The following is a 19,054-nucleotide window of genomic DNA, read 5'->3' as shown; positions in this document are numbered from 1 at the left end:
ATTGCAGTATTACGAATCCAAGCTACAGGACAGTTAAATTGAAGGTAAAAAAAAAAATCCATCTGCCCCATCAGACACACACAAACACAATCTTTCTAATACTGGAAACAATTCTGATTTTAGTCCTTACTTGGATCAATAGCTGGCAGGTAGCGAGTACCACCTCATTCAAGCAAATGCCATGTGGTGGTTGGAAACAGGGAAAGGAGAAGTAAAGTTATTTGCCTTTCAGCCCTTTACAACCCACCAAATACTGTTCAACCTCTTCAGACCACTATTCTTGACCTTTTGGTATTTGATTTTTTATTCGTTTTCATAGTTGTAACTCTCACTACTTTGAGCCAATCATGTATATTTGATATTCTTTCAACACACTTTTGATCTTTACAGATTGAGTCTTTGCTTGTGTCTGGTCTGTAACTCTCCATAAAACCTTCCCCTAAGTTTTCAGTCAGAAGTGATCTGAAATCAGAAATGGTCTGAATTACTAAGATGATGTATGTGAACATGCTACACAGACTGGAAACCTCTATGAATGTACTAGGATTTATTATTTTATAGAACAATTTCCCCATTTTATATTGCATTTATCATACCCACATTGTCTTACAACTGTTTGGGTATATTGTTGATTCTGTTTATAAACTTCTATGTTCTGAAATGAAAGGTCCATGTTTTACTCATTTTTATATACCTCACAGACCTGATGCATTGTTCACAAGGCATATTCAGGCATTAAAGAATGACAATACACATGTGGGGAAAAGGGAGATACAATCTTTTGTGTACAAAAGGGAGAGCAGAGGGCAAACTCTCTGGGTAAATTTTGTATTGATATCTGAATTTTTAGACAGATATGTTAAATAAACTAACACATATGCTCATCATATGGTATCTCAATTCCTATAACTAATTATTTTTAACATGAAATATGAATTTAAGCTATTTAATTCTATAATATAGGAATCACTGAACAAAATAAAGTTTAGTAATAAAAAATCCTGTTTGTAAATACAATAAGGCCTATAATGTTTAGTTGATCACTTCAAATCTTAAATTCTGACTCTCCTTCCATCCAATCCTAGAATATCTGCATACAGTCCAGTATGGGTGAGTTCTTGAAATGCAAAATCATTTTCATATTTATCGAATCAGACATAGTTAATGAGGGGCTTTGGGGGGTTTGTTTGAATAGACATTAAATGAATTTCAAAGTCAAACAGAATTACATCTTGGATGACCTATGAGAGGATCTAACAAAATATTTTTAACTACTATCTCTACAAAATACTCCAACATCCCTGAAATGTCAGCAGAGAGTAAATCATGCATTCACTCATTCACCAGACATGTATTGAGGCCTACTGTGTGCCAGGCACTGGGAGTACAAAAGATGATCAACACAAAACCAACACAGTAAACTTCCTGCACACGGAGAGCTAATGTTGTAGCAGGAGTTGAGTCTTATCTCCTCTATGAAGCTGCTCCAAACCCCACAACCTTCCCTACTTGGTGAATTTTTAATGCATTTAAAACCAATGTTGTGACCAAGCAGGACCCTATGGGGCCTTCCTGGGACAGGACCCCACCCCCACCCCCCCACTGGCAATGTCCTCTGCCTGCCTCTTGTTTCTAGAAAAGCTGTAAGTTTCCCAGGCCTCCCCTGAGTCACAAAAGCCTGGCTCAAGAATGAATGATTGGGGTGTGTGTGTGATGAATTGGGGGATTGGGATTGACATATATACACAAATATGTATAAAATAGATAACTAATAAGAACCTGCTGTATAAAAATATAAATTAAATTAAAAGAAAAAAAAAGAATGAATGATTGAAAGGATGTGACCATGCAGCAACAAAAACAGCAATTGAGCCAGGAGAACTGGTAAGAATTTAAACAGTGAATCAGTCATATGGCAGTCACAGACTCTTTAGTTCCTCCCTGAAATATATAGATAACAGTATCTGATGTACATTTCCTGAGTTGTTTTACAGATGTTAAAACCATCATCAAATGGAAGCGGTTAACTACTAGATGACCATAAGCACACAGCCCCCAGACCTACTGGAGCCTGAGGATTGATAATGTTAACCCCTGTGACACCATCCTGTTACCTCACCATCAACCAATAAGAGAATTGTGCACGAGCTGATCACAAACCCTGCAACTCCCCTCCCTCACCTTGCCTTTAAAAATGCTTTCCTGAAACCCATTGCAGAGTTCGGGTTTTTTGAGCATTAGCTGTCCCGACTCCTTGTCTGTTCCTTTACCACAACCCAGGGTCAGTAGATTGGCTTTATTGCATGTGGGCAAGTGGATCCAAGTTGGGTTTGGTAACAATGTCACACAATTAAACTTTATGAAACACCACCATTTGAGTGCCTTATTTCTTATACACATGCTCTTAAGTAAATGTTAGGCTTCCTTAGAGCAAAGAACATTTTGTACTTCATTTTTATGCTTCAGTCCCATGGTACTTAGTATGGTGCTAGGTTCTGCAGTAGCTGCTTAATGAGTAGATGTTGATTGACTGATAAAAACATGGAAAGAAACTTATTTTTGAACCTAGAGAAATTGTTGGTACAGTCAGTTCTTAATTATCTGCGTTGAGGGAGATAGTTGATGCAAAACAAAGACTAATATACAAGTCATTTCCATTTGGCTTTGGAATGCATTTCCATAATTAACTTTTCATTTGGGTCTATTGCTTGGCTAGAGAATACATTTCCAACAAAATAATAAAGTCACCACATTAATTTCCAACTGTGGTCAAAGCTGGAATGCTGTCTCACTACAGACGAAAGAGGGGAAGAAATATTGAAAAGGCCTATTGCATTTTTAGTCTGCACTATACTCATTTACTATGAAATGAGCTTGGATTGTTTGTTGCTATCTTCTCTCTATCACTTTTATCTCCCTGACTACATGCCTTCTTGAAAGCAGGAAACATACCTGCATCTTACTTTATACGTGTCCTAACATTTAGAATATCACCTTTCATGGAGTATACAAGTATCTTCAAATTCTATTAGTTGCTTCTTTCTCTCTTATACCTAAGTGAAAAATGTAGGGATTTGTTTAATCCCAAACATCTGGATACTCCTAGAATAATGAAGTACAAGCCTCCTGCTTCTTCCATAGGCACTTACTACATGAATGTATCTTTTTTCTTTCAGTCTTAAAAAAAAATATGAAAACAACAACAACAAAAAACCAACTTAGATAAAATGAAGTTGGACAAAAGCAGACTGTGGTTGTTTACAAAGAATATTTTCCTTGGGGGAAATAATTTATCTCCCATTTGTGAGGTTTAGAGCAGAATGACCAATGACACCTTGTATGTTATTTCTTCATTTTACAAAGCATGTTCAAAGTCATTACTATACCTAGTCCTAATAAAAACATATGTGAGGTGGGCAAGGGAAGTATTTTCATTTCAGTTTTACAAATGAGGAAACAGAGTGTCTTTCCTACGTTTGCAAAGACCAAGGCTAACACTTAGGTCTATTGATACTCATCCACATGTCTTTTCATTCAAATGGATTAATAAAAATGCTTTGCATTTGTACAGAACATTAAAGTTCAAAAGTACTTTTATATATATGAGGCAAATAAAGTGGACAGAGTACTTCTCAACAGTGTGCAAAATGAAATTGGATCTCTTTAGGTTTTGAGTCAGGACCATAATACAGAAATCTGGAGATGAGTAATCAGTGTTGCCATGCACAAAGTCGATAATGCCTTAGCTGATATAAAAAAGCCACTTACTGTTTGCTTTTGATAAGGTAAAGAGGAGTTGGTACCTTCACCCCTTGGAACCATTTTCAACTAAGTTACTCATGACTTTTCTTACCCAGACAACATCAACTGGTGACTAGGTCATATTCTCCTTTTCACTAATGATCTTGGGAAAGCTTTTCTATAGTTTCTTTTTAAATTTTTCATTCATTTTCAATTCTCACCACTGTTGAGTGCCTTAGCTTTAAATGAGTAGATGAGATGTAATCCTCTCAAATTTATTGTAATTTTAAATGCTTGTCTTATGAGGTATGTGTGGATATGTATGTGTATGGATATATATATCCATCACTAAGATTCAACTGAAAAATTTCAGTGATGTTTTTTATGTATTTCTTTCCATTTCTAACTTCAGTAATGAATTGGGACAATGTAGTAGGTAATTATCCTATTTTACCTTTGCAACACAAAGGACAGTATCATTACATGTTTATTAAACATATTGACTTGCTTTCTTGCATTTTTTTGTTTTCACTTCCCATACCTCAAAGTTTAAAACCAGAAGAAAGGAACAGGGAACGTTCAAGGAAAAGCTAAGTTTACTTGCTATAATTTTCAAAAGTTATATCTCAGAGAGCCTAACTAGAAATAATTGAACAGACATCTAATATAGAAAAAGACACTGATGTATTTACCTACATTTCTCAAATAATACCTGATTGAGATTTTGCTGCAAGAGTATATTTACTGACTAGTTATACTAACGTCACCATCATTGCCTATAAACTGTGTGTATTTAACATACAGTGCGTGCCTTCAATAATTGAAAATAAAAGAGTTTTAGTAAATTTGAAATCAAAGCAAAAGGAAACAAACTCATATTCATTGCTACAATATCCAATTTAAGCTCTTGTGAATACCAAAATGGCTTTAAATCATATCTCTATCTATGTATAGATACATGTATATGCTACATGTTTTCTAGCATACATGCATACACAAAACCATAACCACATTGGGTCATTTAGTTTTTCAAACTTCTTTTTTTACATCATTTCTACTCAGTATGAATAAATCCCATAGAAAGGTTTTTAGTCTCTTAAAACTTAGCTTCTGGTAGGAATGTGAATTTGTAAGGTTGAGGGTACATTAACTCTTTCAGATGACTTATGTCCCGTTTTATGTTCTGAAAAAGATGATTTCTCAGATGAGTCTCTAGTGGCCTGAAAGGGTTTATGTACCCTTTAACCAAGCAGTATGCTCTTCTCTCACCATTAGTATCATGCACAAAATGTCCATCAATTCCCTAAACAAAGTTTGAAAAATGGAGCTCATGGTAATTTCAGGCTGAAGTTCAAACAAGCAAGACTCTTCAAATAAAAAACTTTTGAACTGACTGATCTGAAAAACCATATGCTCCATTGAGACAGTTTCTTAGAATGTGATTTCCAAGAGCCAAAGAGATAATTCTTAATACCTGCATTTAAAATTAAAACATATAAAGGAATAACAGTGGAAACATGTTATATCCCTTTCTTTTGTCAAACTGAAGTTATGCCAGCATCACAAGCTAATGTTTTCTATTTACTTGCTAGAATGTTGTTTTACATTAATCATTATGCAATGACCTCTAACGTATTAAATAAACATTTATTAAGACAACTTTCTGTAAAGCATTGTGCTAGGCTTGTTGTACTCAAAAGATTTTATAACCCAGTGTTCAAAACACACATGCACATAAGCAGAGTACAGGCAAGTCAGCGAGTACAATAATCAAAACATTAAAATGTTATAAGAACACAGGGGACAAGGAAATTATTTTTGATTGCTATGATTAAGGAAGACTTTATGGAAGACATGAGCAGCTAATTTTTAAATTAGTTTACAAACCTTTCAAAAAGAATTTTTTTTTTCTTCTGAAGCAACACATTATTTCACAGTGAACAAATGTGGAATTCATCTCAGATTTACAAAGCTTTCTGACCCTAGAGGCAGCACAATACCATGGTTACAAGCACAAGGCTTGGAGTCTGAAGGACCAAGACTTACTTGAATTCTGGCCCTCATTAACCAGACTTGTAACATACATGATCTCACACATGTGTTTGAACCTTTGAACCTCTATAGCCTCAATTCTCACATATTTGAAATGGGGTTAATCATAGTACTTCCCCTATAGTATTGCATTGGAGATCACTTGAGATTATACAGACACCTATATATTCTTAGCACTGTGACAGGCACATGACATTCACTAAACAGTTGCTATTATTACTATTATATTATCATTTTTATTTTTATTATTATAGATGATCATACCTTCTACTGCAAATCACTGCACAAATAATGGAAGTTAAAAAAAAAAGAAAATTTGCTTTCACTGCAGAGGACCTGGGTTCAATCCCTGGTTGGGGAACTAAGATCCTACAAAGCATGCACAGTGGCCAAAAAAAAAAAAATCTTCCAATACCATTATGAAGAGTGTATATTTCAAAGAATGCTAACAATCTTCCTTTTTTAAAAAAGCAATATTTTCCCCCATGTGATTTTCAAAAACAATTTGCTTTTCAATGTATGCATTTTCTCTATTACTGCTCCCATATGCTCACTGTCTCTTTTCTTCCTTCCCTTTCCTTTCCTTTCCTTCTTTCTCCTCCTTCCCTCCCTTCCTTCCTTCTTTCCCTTTCCTCCTTTCCTTTCCTTTCCTTTCCTTCTTTCCTCTTCCTCCCTCCCTCCTTCCTTCCTTCTTTCCCTTTCCTTTCCTTTCCTTCTTTGTCCTCCCTCCCTCCCTTCCTTCCTTCCTTCAATCCTGGACCCTCTCTCCTTGAGCAGTCTCATTTAAAAATGTTTTGCTTTGAACTTCCTAATTTTCTGAGTTTGAGACCAGCAGGCAATTAAAGGTAATGAGAGAGAGTCCGAGCCACTAAACTTCCCTCCAGTCTAACCTAAACCTCTCGATTTTTCAGCAGCTAGAAAACAGCCTGGATTAGTACATTCATACCAGAGAGGAAAAAAAACCCAAAAAACAAAAAAAAACTTGCTCTTGAGGTTTCTGTTTTGTTTTTGTTTTGTCTATTTTTTATATGGCATGTTCTCAAAGGTGATTAATATTACTGAGGTTGAACACTAACCCTGTGAGTTTTTCATCTTTTCAAAAATTATTCACTTAATAAAGAATAGTGGGAGAAAAAGCAACGTAATTGCAGTACAGTAGAGACCCCGAATCTGTTCTGAATTGTCTGGTCAGGGCAATGTGCTTCCTCCAGGAACTTGATTTTTAACCACTTCAAATGACTCTCCCTCCCACTATGAGAAACTCCCAGGTGTTGATAGTTAGCTACAGGGTGTTAATGTCATTAACTTTCTGTCAGCTCCTTTTGTCAATGTGTTAATGGTGCCCCTGCTGCTCAGTCCTCCCTGCCCTCCAGTTGGTGAGATGATTTAGCCAGCAGTCAATCAAAAAGCTAAGCTGATTTGCAGCAATAGACAGCTCTGCCACTGACAAAATCTATGTAAGTAAATGTAAGAAATTTGTCAACAGGATATAAGCAGTAAGGTCAACACTGTGGATAACGCGTTTTGTAGACAGTTTAAGATGTTAAGAATGGACCACAACGCATATTCTAAAGTCTAAGAAGCCCTCTTTTAAGAATGTTTTTTCCTGTTGGAAAAAGCAAGGAGCAGTAAGTAAAAGTGATGCTTAGATTTAAAAGAAAGAAAGAAAAACTGTTTCATAGTCACATGATTGGTCAAAAGACAAAAGCTGAAAAAATCAGAATCCACATATAATGTCAAGTCCATGAGAACAAGCCTCAGGGAATTCCCTGGTGGTCCAGTGGTTAGGACTCCTCATTTTCACTGCCTAGGGCCCAGGTTCAATTCCTGGTCAAGGAACTAGGATCCCACAAGCTGCGTGGTGTGGCCAAAACAAAACAAAACAAAACAAGAATGAGCCTCAGGATTGGCACGCAGACCACTCACAGTGTTCCCTCTCACCCTTCCTTAGCACGGGTTATTTTTCTAAACTTTGAAACTGGATGTGATTTTGAACCTCACCCTACCAATTTTTGCAATAGGTGCCAAACACAGACAGAGACTACAGAATTCCTGGTAACCTTAAAAGATAAAAAGAGGTGACCCCTCGAAATTAATGAATTTAAAACAATGGGCCTATGACAAATAACTTTATGGGTTGTTATCCTGAGACAATTTGAGCTCACTACAACGACAAAGGGACAACTGTGATCAATTTCATCACCAGATATGGAAAATACTCTTCATTTAATGAATAGGACCATTTTTTAAAAGCTCAAGTATGTAAAATTAGGCAGTGTCTGATACATAGTAAACATTCAGTTAACGAGTGAATATTATCATCATTTTTATAACTTACCAAAAAAGGAATATAGATTCTATTTGAATTCACTGTACAAACAATTGAACTTAAAACTTCCCCAATATCATTATGATGAGCATACTGGCATGAAGAATACAAAGAACTTTGCTTTTAAAAAAAATCAGAATAATAGCAAATTCCCACACATGGTATCCAGATTTTTGAACCATGTGTGTTTCAATATACATGGTGCTATTGTATCCATTATAGACCATCCCCTTTCATCCTAGAACCTCTCTACTATGATTTATGAGAGAATTTTCTCCATTTCTCCCTGTTTTGTAGTCTTACAAAATTAATATTGCTTATTTTACTCTTTCCATTTTTTTTTTTTTTTGAGTTGGAACAAGCAACCAGTTTGGGGTAGAGAAAGGGAAGCAGAGGTGACAAGCTTCATTCAAAAGCCACTGACTATTGCTTAGGAGGCAGGAAATAGCCTGGGCCACTCCATTCATAGGAGAGGTATCATTCTCTTTTCTTTGGTTTATTTTTTTGACATTTACTTTTAAAAGGTGTGGATTATCTTTTCTAAAACTGATTACACTTTACATGCTCTGAAAAGGTGATTCAATGTGACTCAAGTTCCTGTGAAAATTTATATGAAGAAAAGTTTTATAACTACAAGCACAGCCTACTACTCTTTCAACAATATCCCCTTTGATGTGTTAAGTCAAAGTAGGATCTTGGACCAGATGATCTCCATTGTCTCTATAGCTATAATATTCTGTGATTCAATATACACTTACTGAGCGCCTTCATGTTGCTAGGTGCTGTGCATTGGGATGGGCATATAGAAATTAACACACTAGACCTGATCTTGGTCACTGGGCCAGCAAGACAGAGAAGTAGGTAAATGCCAGACTGTCAGCAACTTGTGGTCAAATCTTCTATCTCATGCACTGTTGAATTTCCATGGCCTGTCAATGCCGTGCATATTATGAGTTCAATCAATACTGTGAAAGAGTAAGGGTGAACATAGGATGCTATGGGACTTAGCCCAACCTGGAGATTTGGTGAAGATTCAACCTGAATATTCACTTGCCCTTGGCCATCATGCCACTGCTGCTAACTATAGCACTGATGCCCTTCTGAAAGCCCAGAGGAGTGTCACTGCTATTCAGTTTTTGAACTCACAGTCCTTATAGAGAGATTACTGTTTAAGTAGGTAAGGTTACTTTCAAGGGGAAACTACCCCCATACTTGTGCCCATAGTTATTCAATTTAAAAGGCCAGTGCCTGAAGCAAAAGAATTTATTGGCAGGGGACAGAAACATTGGAAAGATCATCCAGTACAAAGAATCCTATACTAGAAATAGGATCATGGCTCTAATTTTAAAACAGAATCAAGTATCCCACAAGAAAATATCCCTCTCTTTTGGAATTGCCAGAAGAGTAGAAAAAACATTAAGAAGGCACCAGAATTCATATATCATAGGATGATTAAACATTTTGTTTGCCATCTTCTAGAAGATACAAACTCTCACTTGGTGCCCAAAGAGTCTCCCGAAGCAAGAATAGTTTGAGCCACAGTTCTATCACTGTAATTTATTAATTTGGAGTTTTTAGACAACTCAACACAATAGTCTAACTTTTTCTCTAAAATAAATTGCTGTGTATTTTATTTTGCTTTTTAAAATATGATATGCAAAGTAACAGCCCCATACATTTTAATACAGTTTTCAATCCCCTTGTGGACAAACAGTCACGCTTTAGTGTCACTTAAATGAAGAATAACCATTCATCTGTAACATACAGATACAGAAGGCTCTGGATTTTCATTTTAAAGCGCTTAATTACCTGCATAAAGAGAGAACTAAAATAGAGTCCAGGCCAAGTTGATGAGGGTTTGAAATTACTTTTCTTTTTCTAAATGAGCAACAAAGACCCCTCAATGTTGTATGCTGTCGTGTGGCCACAAGCCAACTGTAGAAGAAAATGTTAAAAAGGACAAGGGAATCAGGAATTAAATTCAAGTATGTGAGGCAAGAATCAAAATCAAAAGTTGAAAAATGTAGGTGGTGCTTCCAGCCACAGGACAATATAACAAATTTGAAAGAAAAATCTAATCAGCAACAAAGTTAAATCTTCACATTAAATATCCTGATGTGGACAGGTACGTAATCCAAGGTTATTTTTGAGTATTTCCTGCCTCCAGTCACCCACAAACTTATGTTCCCAATATTCCTATTTCTATAACTACTCACCATCACTAAAGGACCACACAAAATACAGTATTAATTCATGAACCAAAGAGTGAAAATAAAAATTGTTTTTCACATAAACCTAAATTGCCATTCTCAAGTAATTCAAGCTCAGGACCATAACTTCCAAGTTGGGCAGGAAAGAAAGCATATCAGAGAAGAAAAAGGCAATAGATTTAACCTTGAAACAAGGTGACTGCCATATAGTTGTTGAAGGAATTTACTTATGATCAGATAAAGAATTTACAGTATTTATTCCCTCTTGAGGTATAAAATGGTGAATCAATCTGCAGTTCAAGATATTTATTTAAACCCAGAAGAGTAGGATATGGCTTTAACTTTTGAAAACCAAAATAGAAAAAAAAAAAAATCAGCTCTAATGTAGTTTATCTTTAGACAACAGATTTAACATTAAACAATTCAAGCTAAATATCATTTCTCAAGTTTTCCTTTCATATATTTCTGTAATTTATATGAATATACTATATGTAAAATAGGGATTTAAAAGCATTTAGGTAGCAGGCAATGCCTAACGTTATACAGATAGCTATTACAATTTACTTAAATACATAATCTACTGATCAATTAATCTATCTGTCCATGCATGCATCCATTTTTTTCTTCATAACCTTTCAGTCTACTGATACCAGTTATCCTCTGATTGCCCTTGAAAATGCACATATCGCCTCAGAAAATACCTGCACACACACACAAAAAGAAAAAAACCTCTGAGCAAAAAAATTCTTCTGTTGATCATTTCCTTTAAACAATAAGGAGATTCTTTGTTCTGTTTTAGGTCACATCAAGCCTCAAAAGACTTACCTTGCATATCTTGTGGGCCTTCAAATGAAATTTGTCTTTGAGAAATGGCATTTTTTCTTATATAATTGTTCCCTTGCCTACTCTACGATTCAAAACGTCATGAACTAAAATTTATGCTGGTAATATAAAAACAGCCTATATACAAATTCATCCAAACTGTGAATAGAATGGTAAGTTTAGAACTAACCACAAGGTAAATAGGTATATGGACAGACAGACAGACAAACACACACACAGAAACTAACAAATAAACAAAATGCTTAAATAAATAAAGGATATCGTCAGCTTTTCCACAAACTTATCACGTTGATTTTCTGTTTTGGGAAATAGCTTGATGTCACGTTCCAGATGAACAATTTGTTGTTCCATTGCTGCAAGGTTGCTCTTGAGAATTTGAGCTGAAACTAAAGAACAACGTGCAAAGTGTTTAGAACATTTCTTTTACAACTAAAAGAAAACAGTATCAGTTCAAGTATTTTTTTAATGTGGAGAATAGTTCCATGAACTCAACTCACATTTTTCTGAATTACTACTCATAAAAATTCTACTCTCCATGAAATAAGTGAAAATGTGTAATATAATATACCAAATCATCATGTTTAATATGGCAACGCCATCATTTTATTCAGCCATTAGCTCAAATGAATCCATTTCTATTTAAATTTATTGATGGAATTCCTAATATTTCATTCTTTAAAATCTAATTTGAAGATTAAAGAGAAACTAACATTCAAAGAGATCCTATCTTATTAATGCGTGATGTTGGCTATATAAATGATTTAAAGTTAAATTACATAAAAGGATCAAATATTTTTCCCTTGTTGAAAGATCCTGATTTTTATAAACTAATATCTATGGTAAAAGTTCCTGACTTTAGTACTTTTCATACTCATAGAGAAATGATAAATAACTGTTGATACAGAGAATTTAGAGCAAACCAGAGCAAACATGTGTGTGCATACACACCCACAAAGCTTCAGTGAGCCCTCAAACACTATCGTTAGTTGCTTTAATTACCCCTAACATTCTCTGCACTTTTCTTTTTCTCTCCTCATTGACAACAAATAATCTTAAGTATTGTATTCAAACTACTCTTAAATACATGCACACTTTCCAGATCTCTCACGATGCTTTCTTTTCACAGAGGTACTTTTTTTTTAAGCTTACACTAGTTTATAGATACCCTATTACTCTATGACCGCCAACTATGTATGAAGACACTTCTATCAATATCAACGGCATTTGGCAGGGTTCTAGTTGAAAAGGCAAGGTAACTACTAGAATTTGATAGGTAGCCCGTGACACTGATTTTTTTTTTTTTTTTTTTTTTTTTTTTGCGGTACGCGGGCCTCTCACTGTTGTGGCCTCTCCCGTTGCGGAGCACAGGCTCCGGACGCGCAGGCTCAGCGGCCATGGCTCACGCGCCCAGCCACTCCGCGGCATGTGGGATCTTCCCGGACCGGGGCACGAACCCGTGTCCCCTGCATCAGCAGGTGGACTCTCAACCACTGCGCCACCAGGGAAGCCCCCGTGACATTGATTTTTAAATCCAGGTCTCTGAAACAGTTCTTTTCATTAAAGGACCATGAAACAGAAATAGAATAATATTACAATTCTTTTTTTTTTAAGTAAATTTCAGTCTCATTCAGAGGCATATCAGAATTACAATGAAAAATTCAAGAGACTGACAAAAATCAATCCCCTGGCAAATTTCAGCCAAAGTCTTCTGATACAAATTCATCACACTGACACGTACACCTTTATAACTCAATGAGGAGAAATCGCTTAAATATACCTGGAAGTTCAAGAGACTGAAAATCAAACACCAACACTAAAGACAAATTATTATTTTTTTTTCCTATTACTCTGTCAGTTCAAATAGCTATGTCCAATTTAGTTCCATTTGTTTAGATCTGACAAGCTTGGAAATTATTCTTTATCGGAGAAGTCGAAGAGAGTTTTGCCCTGCCATAAATGTGCTAATGGCTCAGCAATCATTGCTTGCTTTATTTAAAGGACGAGTTTGCTGTGGAGGTAACCATTCTCTCTGACTTTAAAGCTGAACTTTTTCTCTTGGGTTTTTCCAGGAGATGCTTGCTAATTATTCAAAGGGTTTCTCCTTTCCCACTTGCTTGACTGAAAAACTGAAGATATGAAGTTGACAAGTTGTTTATGTCATATAGGCTACACAGAAGAAATAAACTCATGACAACTTTCTGCAATAAACAAAATGTGCCCATAGGCGAGGTTTAAGTCACAATAGTAATCCTCCTGCGAAAAGCAATAGTAATTCCAGTAGTAAAAAAGGGGGTGATCATGAGGATCCTTCTGATTGTTCAACAGAGTAATAACAGCCTAATCAAGTTGCTATGCACACAAAAGTCTAGATAACTCAAATAACGAGACATTCTTTTTAATCCACTAAAATTGCTTTTACCCTAAAGTTGAATTTTGAATAAAACAATGTTTTCTAGACATCTGTCCTCCTCAGTTCCACCTGTCAAATCCTTAGTCCTCTGTAAATCCCTCTAGAGCTCTAGTCCAAATTCTCTACCATTTAGAGACACTTCTATTTGTTTAAGTGATCTTCCACACACCACCTTCTGCTTTAAGTGAGAATTTTTTTTCATTTTTTGTATATAGAGTCTCTGCTATAAAACCTCCTGCTACTTAATGGTAAGATCCCTACCTAGTACTTGGCTTTTCCCTCAGTACTTATCACACACGGTACTCAATAAATGTTTGTTGAATGAATATGTATATTTCAAGAAATTTTGATTCAGATTTAAATGTTTTCCCACTTCTGCAACTGGATGTGCATGTAGAAGTTAGATACAACCGAAGTGATTGGAAGTTAGCATATCAATTATTATGTGAGTATGAAAGGAAGCAGGAAGTTGAAGGAGATGCTTAGACAAAGGGGAAAGTGAGAAACAGAGATAAGGAAGAGAAGTAAGGGACACCTTTTCTTTTTTTCAGCTTCTCTATTCTCCCTCTCTAATAATTTATTAACATTATGAATGAACGAAAGAAAATAAAGTACTGGAGATGTAAGAAACCAAGGATGTTAGCCCACATGCAAACTTATGGCTGCATTAAAAGTGCCCTGCACTTTGTTTAACGCTTTGTTGCCACCATTTTGAAAGTCTTAGTAATTTTTAAAATGGGGCTCTGCAATTTAATTTTGCACTAGGTCCCCCTAAACATGTAGTCAGTCCTGGTCTCCATGTAAGACAAATAAAGCAACTCCAACTTGGAAGAGTTGGTTAAAAGGGCTGGGAATTTCACCTGCTGGCTCCTTCTCATTTCTTATTCTTTCACTGGTGGAATTCTATTTCAGGGGGTGTTAATCTACGGTGTTGCATAAACTAGACCCACAACAGGGGTTTCACTCTATCCCTAAGTGGCTTACTTCATTTTTGACAGTTGATATAATTAGAAAAATTTTATTTGCTTATAATCGAAACCAGCCTACTTGAACTCTTCTTACCCATTAGTCCTCATTTTGCCTTAAATCAACACTGCTCAAGTCTACACCCTATTTTACAGGAAAGGTGTCACTTGCATCTTCTTAATCTGCCCAGCTTACAAACACCTGGTTCCTTCAACTAGTCCTCCTAAGGTATAAGGGTTAGTCATTACTTATGCTTCTAAGTAATAACTAACATTTACTGAGTACTTACTATGTGCTAGATATTATTTTAATTAGTTTTATGTATTAACTCTCACAAAAACTCTATGAGGTATATACTACTCTCAAGAAGGGGTATCATATGAGCTAAATGATGTCTTGTCAGGAAATTGTAAATGTAAAGCAGTGTCTCTACTTCTGGAAGGCCAACAACTTGAAATAAAATCTGGGAAAGGAGGTGGGAGGATAGATAAATTAGGAGGTTGGGATTAACATATACACACTACTATATATAAAATAGATCACCAACAAGGACCTACTGTATAGCACAGGGAACTATACACAGTATCTTGTAATAACCTATAAGGGAAAAGAACCTGAAAAAGTATATATATATGTGTGTGTGTGTGTGTGTGTGTGTGTGTGTGTGTGTGTGTGTGTGTGTGTAACTGAATCGCTGTGCTCTACACCTGAAACTAACACGATATTGTAAATCAACTATACTTCAATTAAAATTTTTTTTAAAATCTGTACTCAATGTCACAAGGGTATGCCACCTATACTTGGGGACAGGAGTCAGGGTCGACCTAGATTCTAACCTCTACCATATTCACTAATAGTTGGGTTACTTTGAGCCAGTCGCTTAGCCTCTCTGGGTCTTCATTTCCCAATTTGAAAAATAAAGATAATAATACCTTCCTTAAATGGTAGCCATTCAAGTTAAATAATTTGATTAATATAAAGTTTCTATCATTATAACAAGTACATAATAGGTAATCTATAAATATTCGTTTCATATTCTACTATCCTTCCCACTATATTCTACCAACAGACAAATTCCTACTGTAAACGTGCCACTGAAAACTAAACAACAATTTAGATGTAATCTGAACAAAAAAAGCAGTCATTCCTTACCTGCTACCTCACTGCGGCCTGATTTAATATCGGTCTTCTTTCTAATCACAGGAACTAAACTTAGATTGGGTTCTCTGTTTGTAGGTTTTACAGGGTACGTGGAATTTTACGTCTGGGAGGCAGTGACAGTTATACTAATGAACAGCCAATTTGTTAGAGATACTAGCAAGTTCCAAATTTAAAGAATATTTCTGGGGAGCTCCCTGGTGGCGCAGTGGTCGAGAGTCTGCCTGCCGATGCAGGGGACACGGGTTCGTGCCCCGGTCCGGGAAGATCCCACATGCCACGGAGCGGCTGGGCCCGTGAGCCATGGCCGCTGAGCCTGCGCGTCCGGAGCCTGTGCTCCGCGGCGGGAGAGGCCACAGCAGTGAGAGGCCTGTGTACCGCAAAAAAGAATATTTCTGGAAATTAAAATCTGTGCAGTAGTATTTCTTTGGAGACATTTACAAGTTAGTTACTTTGATTTTCTAGACATGTCTAAACCATAAGAAATTTTTTGTAAGTGTTATAAAGAATTAACATGTGTTTACCTGCCTGATTATTTGCCTTGAATACATTTGTTTTAATCTTAAGAGTTAGGAGACAATTTGATTATGTAACTAGTTAGATCCTAGCCTACATTTCTTCTAATATGTCTTCAGGATGTGTGTGTGCGCGCGTGCGTGCGTGCGTGTGTGTATGTGAGAGAGGGAGAGAAAGAAAGACAGAAATATATATATATATATATATATATATATATATATATTTACTGGAGGTGGTAGGGAGATGTAGGGCAGCTGGAGTTCCAAGAACATTTAAACACCAGAGTAGGTTAGAAATGCTTGTCTACTGCATAGCCCCCACCTCAGGGTTTATTTTTGTGCCTGTCATTATATTAGTTCACTAATATAAATTAAGGAGCCTTTAGTGACAGGGCAAACATTTTCTATCTGAGTAAATTTCCACTACAAGCATTTTCAATGACTGATTAGTCAGTCTGGTGGCACTTTAAATTTTTCACTAATTTCATTTTTTACATCTGCTACTGAATCTGAATTATAACACTAAAAAATTAAATTATAGCTATCAGGTTCTTTATTATAGCTTTCTTTCTTATACTCCATAAATAACCTTTTAAGCTCAGTACACTCTCTTGAGTTATATGTAGGGAGAAACCTTCTCCACGAATCTTATTTATCTGCTTACTTCAGTTGAAAAATATACATATATACATATAGTGCTTCTTTGCTGGCTTCAAGCAAATATATGAGAGTGGCCTGATCTTCATTCAAAACACTTGAAATGACAGACTTGCTCTAATTCATAATTTGAAGAAAAGTAAAGTGTAAGAAAAATATTTTAAGTGAGATTTTTATATGGAAAGACTCTTCAATTACATAGTACCTAAGAGAACTGATATGCATTTAAGGAAAAAAAAAAAAATCACAGTACTCTGGTGACATTCTCTAGACCATGTGCAGAATGTGTAATTTTATGTAAATATAAAAGCTTTTCCAGCAACTTGAGGAATTTTTTTCTCTGAATTAAATATTTCTATTAATTTTACCCATTGACAAAGTAACCCAGCACTTCTTGACATCTTTGCTCTAAGAAAGGCCAGGTAACAATTTACTCTTGCAAGTCTGTATGTGAATAGGCCCCAACCTGATTATAAGCACCCTGTAATTTTCTTTAACTGAATATATTTAGTTGAAGAATTACTGTCAGCCGAGCGGCATAACATTAAAATGACTCATCCAGAAAGCACATGTATAAAAGAAAAGGACATTACAAGCAGCCCAAACAATAGGCACAGCTGTATTCTTTCTCAAGTACATTTATAAGTTAATAGTTTCATTTTATATGACTGCTATACATGAAAATGAAGCAAATGTGTTTATACAATAAAAATAGCAAAGGCTCAGTCAGCACTGTGGGCTTCTCAGGCCTTTAAAGAAAATAAGTGATAAATGGCACCCAAATAAGAAATTCCTCTAATTAAAAAAAAAATCTGTTAGAGAATGACTCATTCTTAGGAGAAAAAAAAATTGTTAAAAAGTCACCTTAACAGAAAACACAACTTAACTAGAGTCCTTACTAAATGAAATTTAAAAACATATGTCCTCAATGTGTGTTCACAAGAGCCATTCATCACTTGCCCCTGGAACATGTGCCTTTGGTATAAGGTGCAGTTTTTCTCAATCGGATCCATAATACGGCCTGAACTGATGCTGAGAGCAGAGGAACATACATAACAAAACATGAAAACTACTTTATAAACCATATACATGTTTAACTCGAAAAACTAAGTATGTTTCACTGTCTGGGTTCATACATTTGTACGAGATCTCAGCCTGTAAACCTCAGTCTGAATGCATTTTTTTAAAAAGAAAGAAGTGGAGCCTTCTAACAAAAAGAAAAGACAAAACAAACAAACAACCTTGCAAATAACTATGGAAGGTATGGTGAAAGGATAGCCGGGGTAAAGGAGGAGAGAAGAAAAGTTTAAAACCCTCTGAATCATGATTTGCAACCCAAAATTCTGTAGCCTGACCACCGACCCACTAGCACTGGACAGCCAAGCTACCTGTGAAGCATCGAGTTCTTTCACCTGCTGTCTCTTCTCCAATTGTTATTCTGCCTGCAGCAAATAGTATGTGTGAGTTTTTAAATCAAAGGCTAAAAAACAAACTAAAATCTCTTACTCTTGTTGACAGTCTTAGCTCAAGGCCAGGATTGGGAAGAACAGGTGCAAGCCGAAGCTTCTATAAAGCAATGCTAGATGTAGTCTTGTTGGAATAGTTTGTTCTCATTATGAAGAATCTTTTTTAAAGCTCATTTGTTTTTCTTATAGTAAAAGATCTCTCACTCACCCACATCTCAAACTGGAATAACTTTAATGGGTCAAGTCATGTCTTTATTTTTTATTTATTTATTTTTTTTGCGGTACGCAGGCCTCTCACTGTTGTGGCCTCTCCCGTTGCGGAGCACAGGCTCCGGACGCACAGGCTCAGAGGCCATGGCTCACGGGCCCAGCCGCTCCACGGCATGTGCGATCTTCCTGGACCGGGGCACGAACCCGTGTCCCCTGCATCGGCAGGCGGACTCTCAACCACTGCGCCACCAGGGAAGCCCCCAAGTCATGTCTTTATTGAGTTGAGGCTGGGCTATACTGACTTGTCCTCCCTTGGAGATTTTATGTAAGTGGCTGGAATGGTATTCTCCTTAGCAGAAAAGCTTGCCAGAACCTTCAGATATTGATAAATCCTTTAATGCAATCCTATATTAAAGTCTTCACTTGTCAAGTCTATGTAATGCATTCTTCTTTTGCTTGTAATCAGAACACAAGTGGTAAAAAGGACCCTTATGAAA

The 19,054-nt window shown here is 36.1% G+C and overlaps 1 protein-coding gene across 3 annotated transcripts in view; it reads right to left on the bottom strand.

Moving 5' to 3' along the window:
* DIAPH2 (diaphanous related formin 2) overlaps window positions 1–19,054 on the bottom strand; it is an 893,504-nt gene that overhangs the window by 309,884 nt on the left and 564,566 nt on the right. For all 3 annotated transcript variants that reach the window (XM_049705081.1, XM_033412217.2, XM_049705082.1), the window contains exon 24: window positions 11,437–11,561. In XM_049705081.1, coding sequence (XP_049561038.1) covers window positions 11,437–11,561 — 125 coding nt within the window. The remainder of the gene's footprint in view (window positions 1–11,436; window positions 11,562–19,054) is intronic.

Source organism: Orcinus orca, chromosome X, assembly GCF_937001465.1.
Source record: "Orcinus orca chromosome X, mOrcOrc1.1, whole genome shotgun sequence".
NCBI classification, from domain to species: domain Eukaryota; kingdom Metazoa; phylum Chordata; class Mammalia; order Artiodactyla; family Delphinidae; genus Orcinus; species Orcinus orca.
Note: the sequence above shows the minus strand (reverse complement) of the source record. Positions and strands in the feature narration are given on the sequence as shown.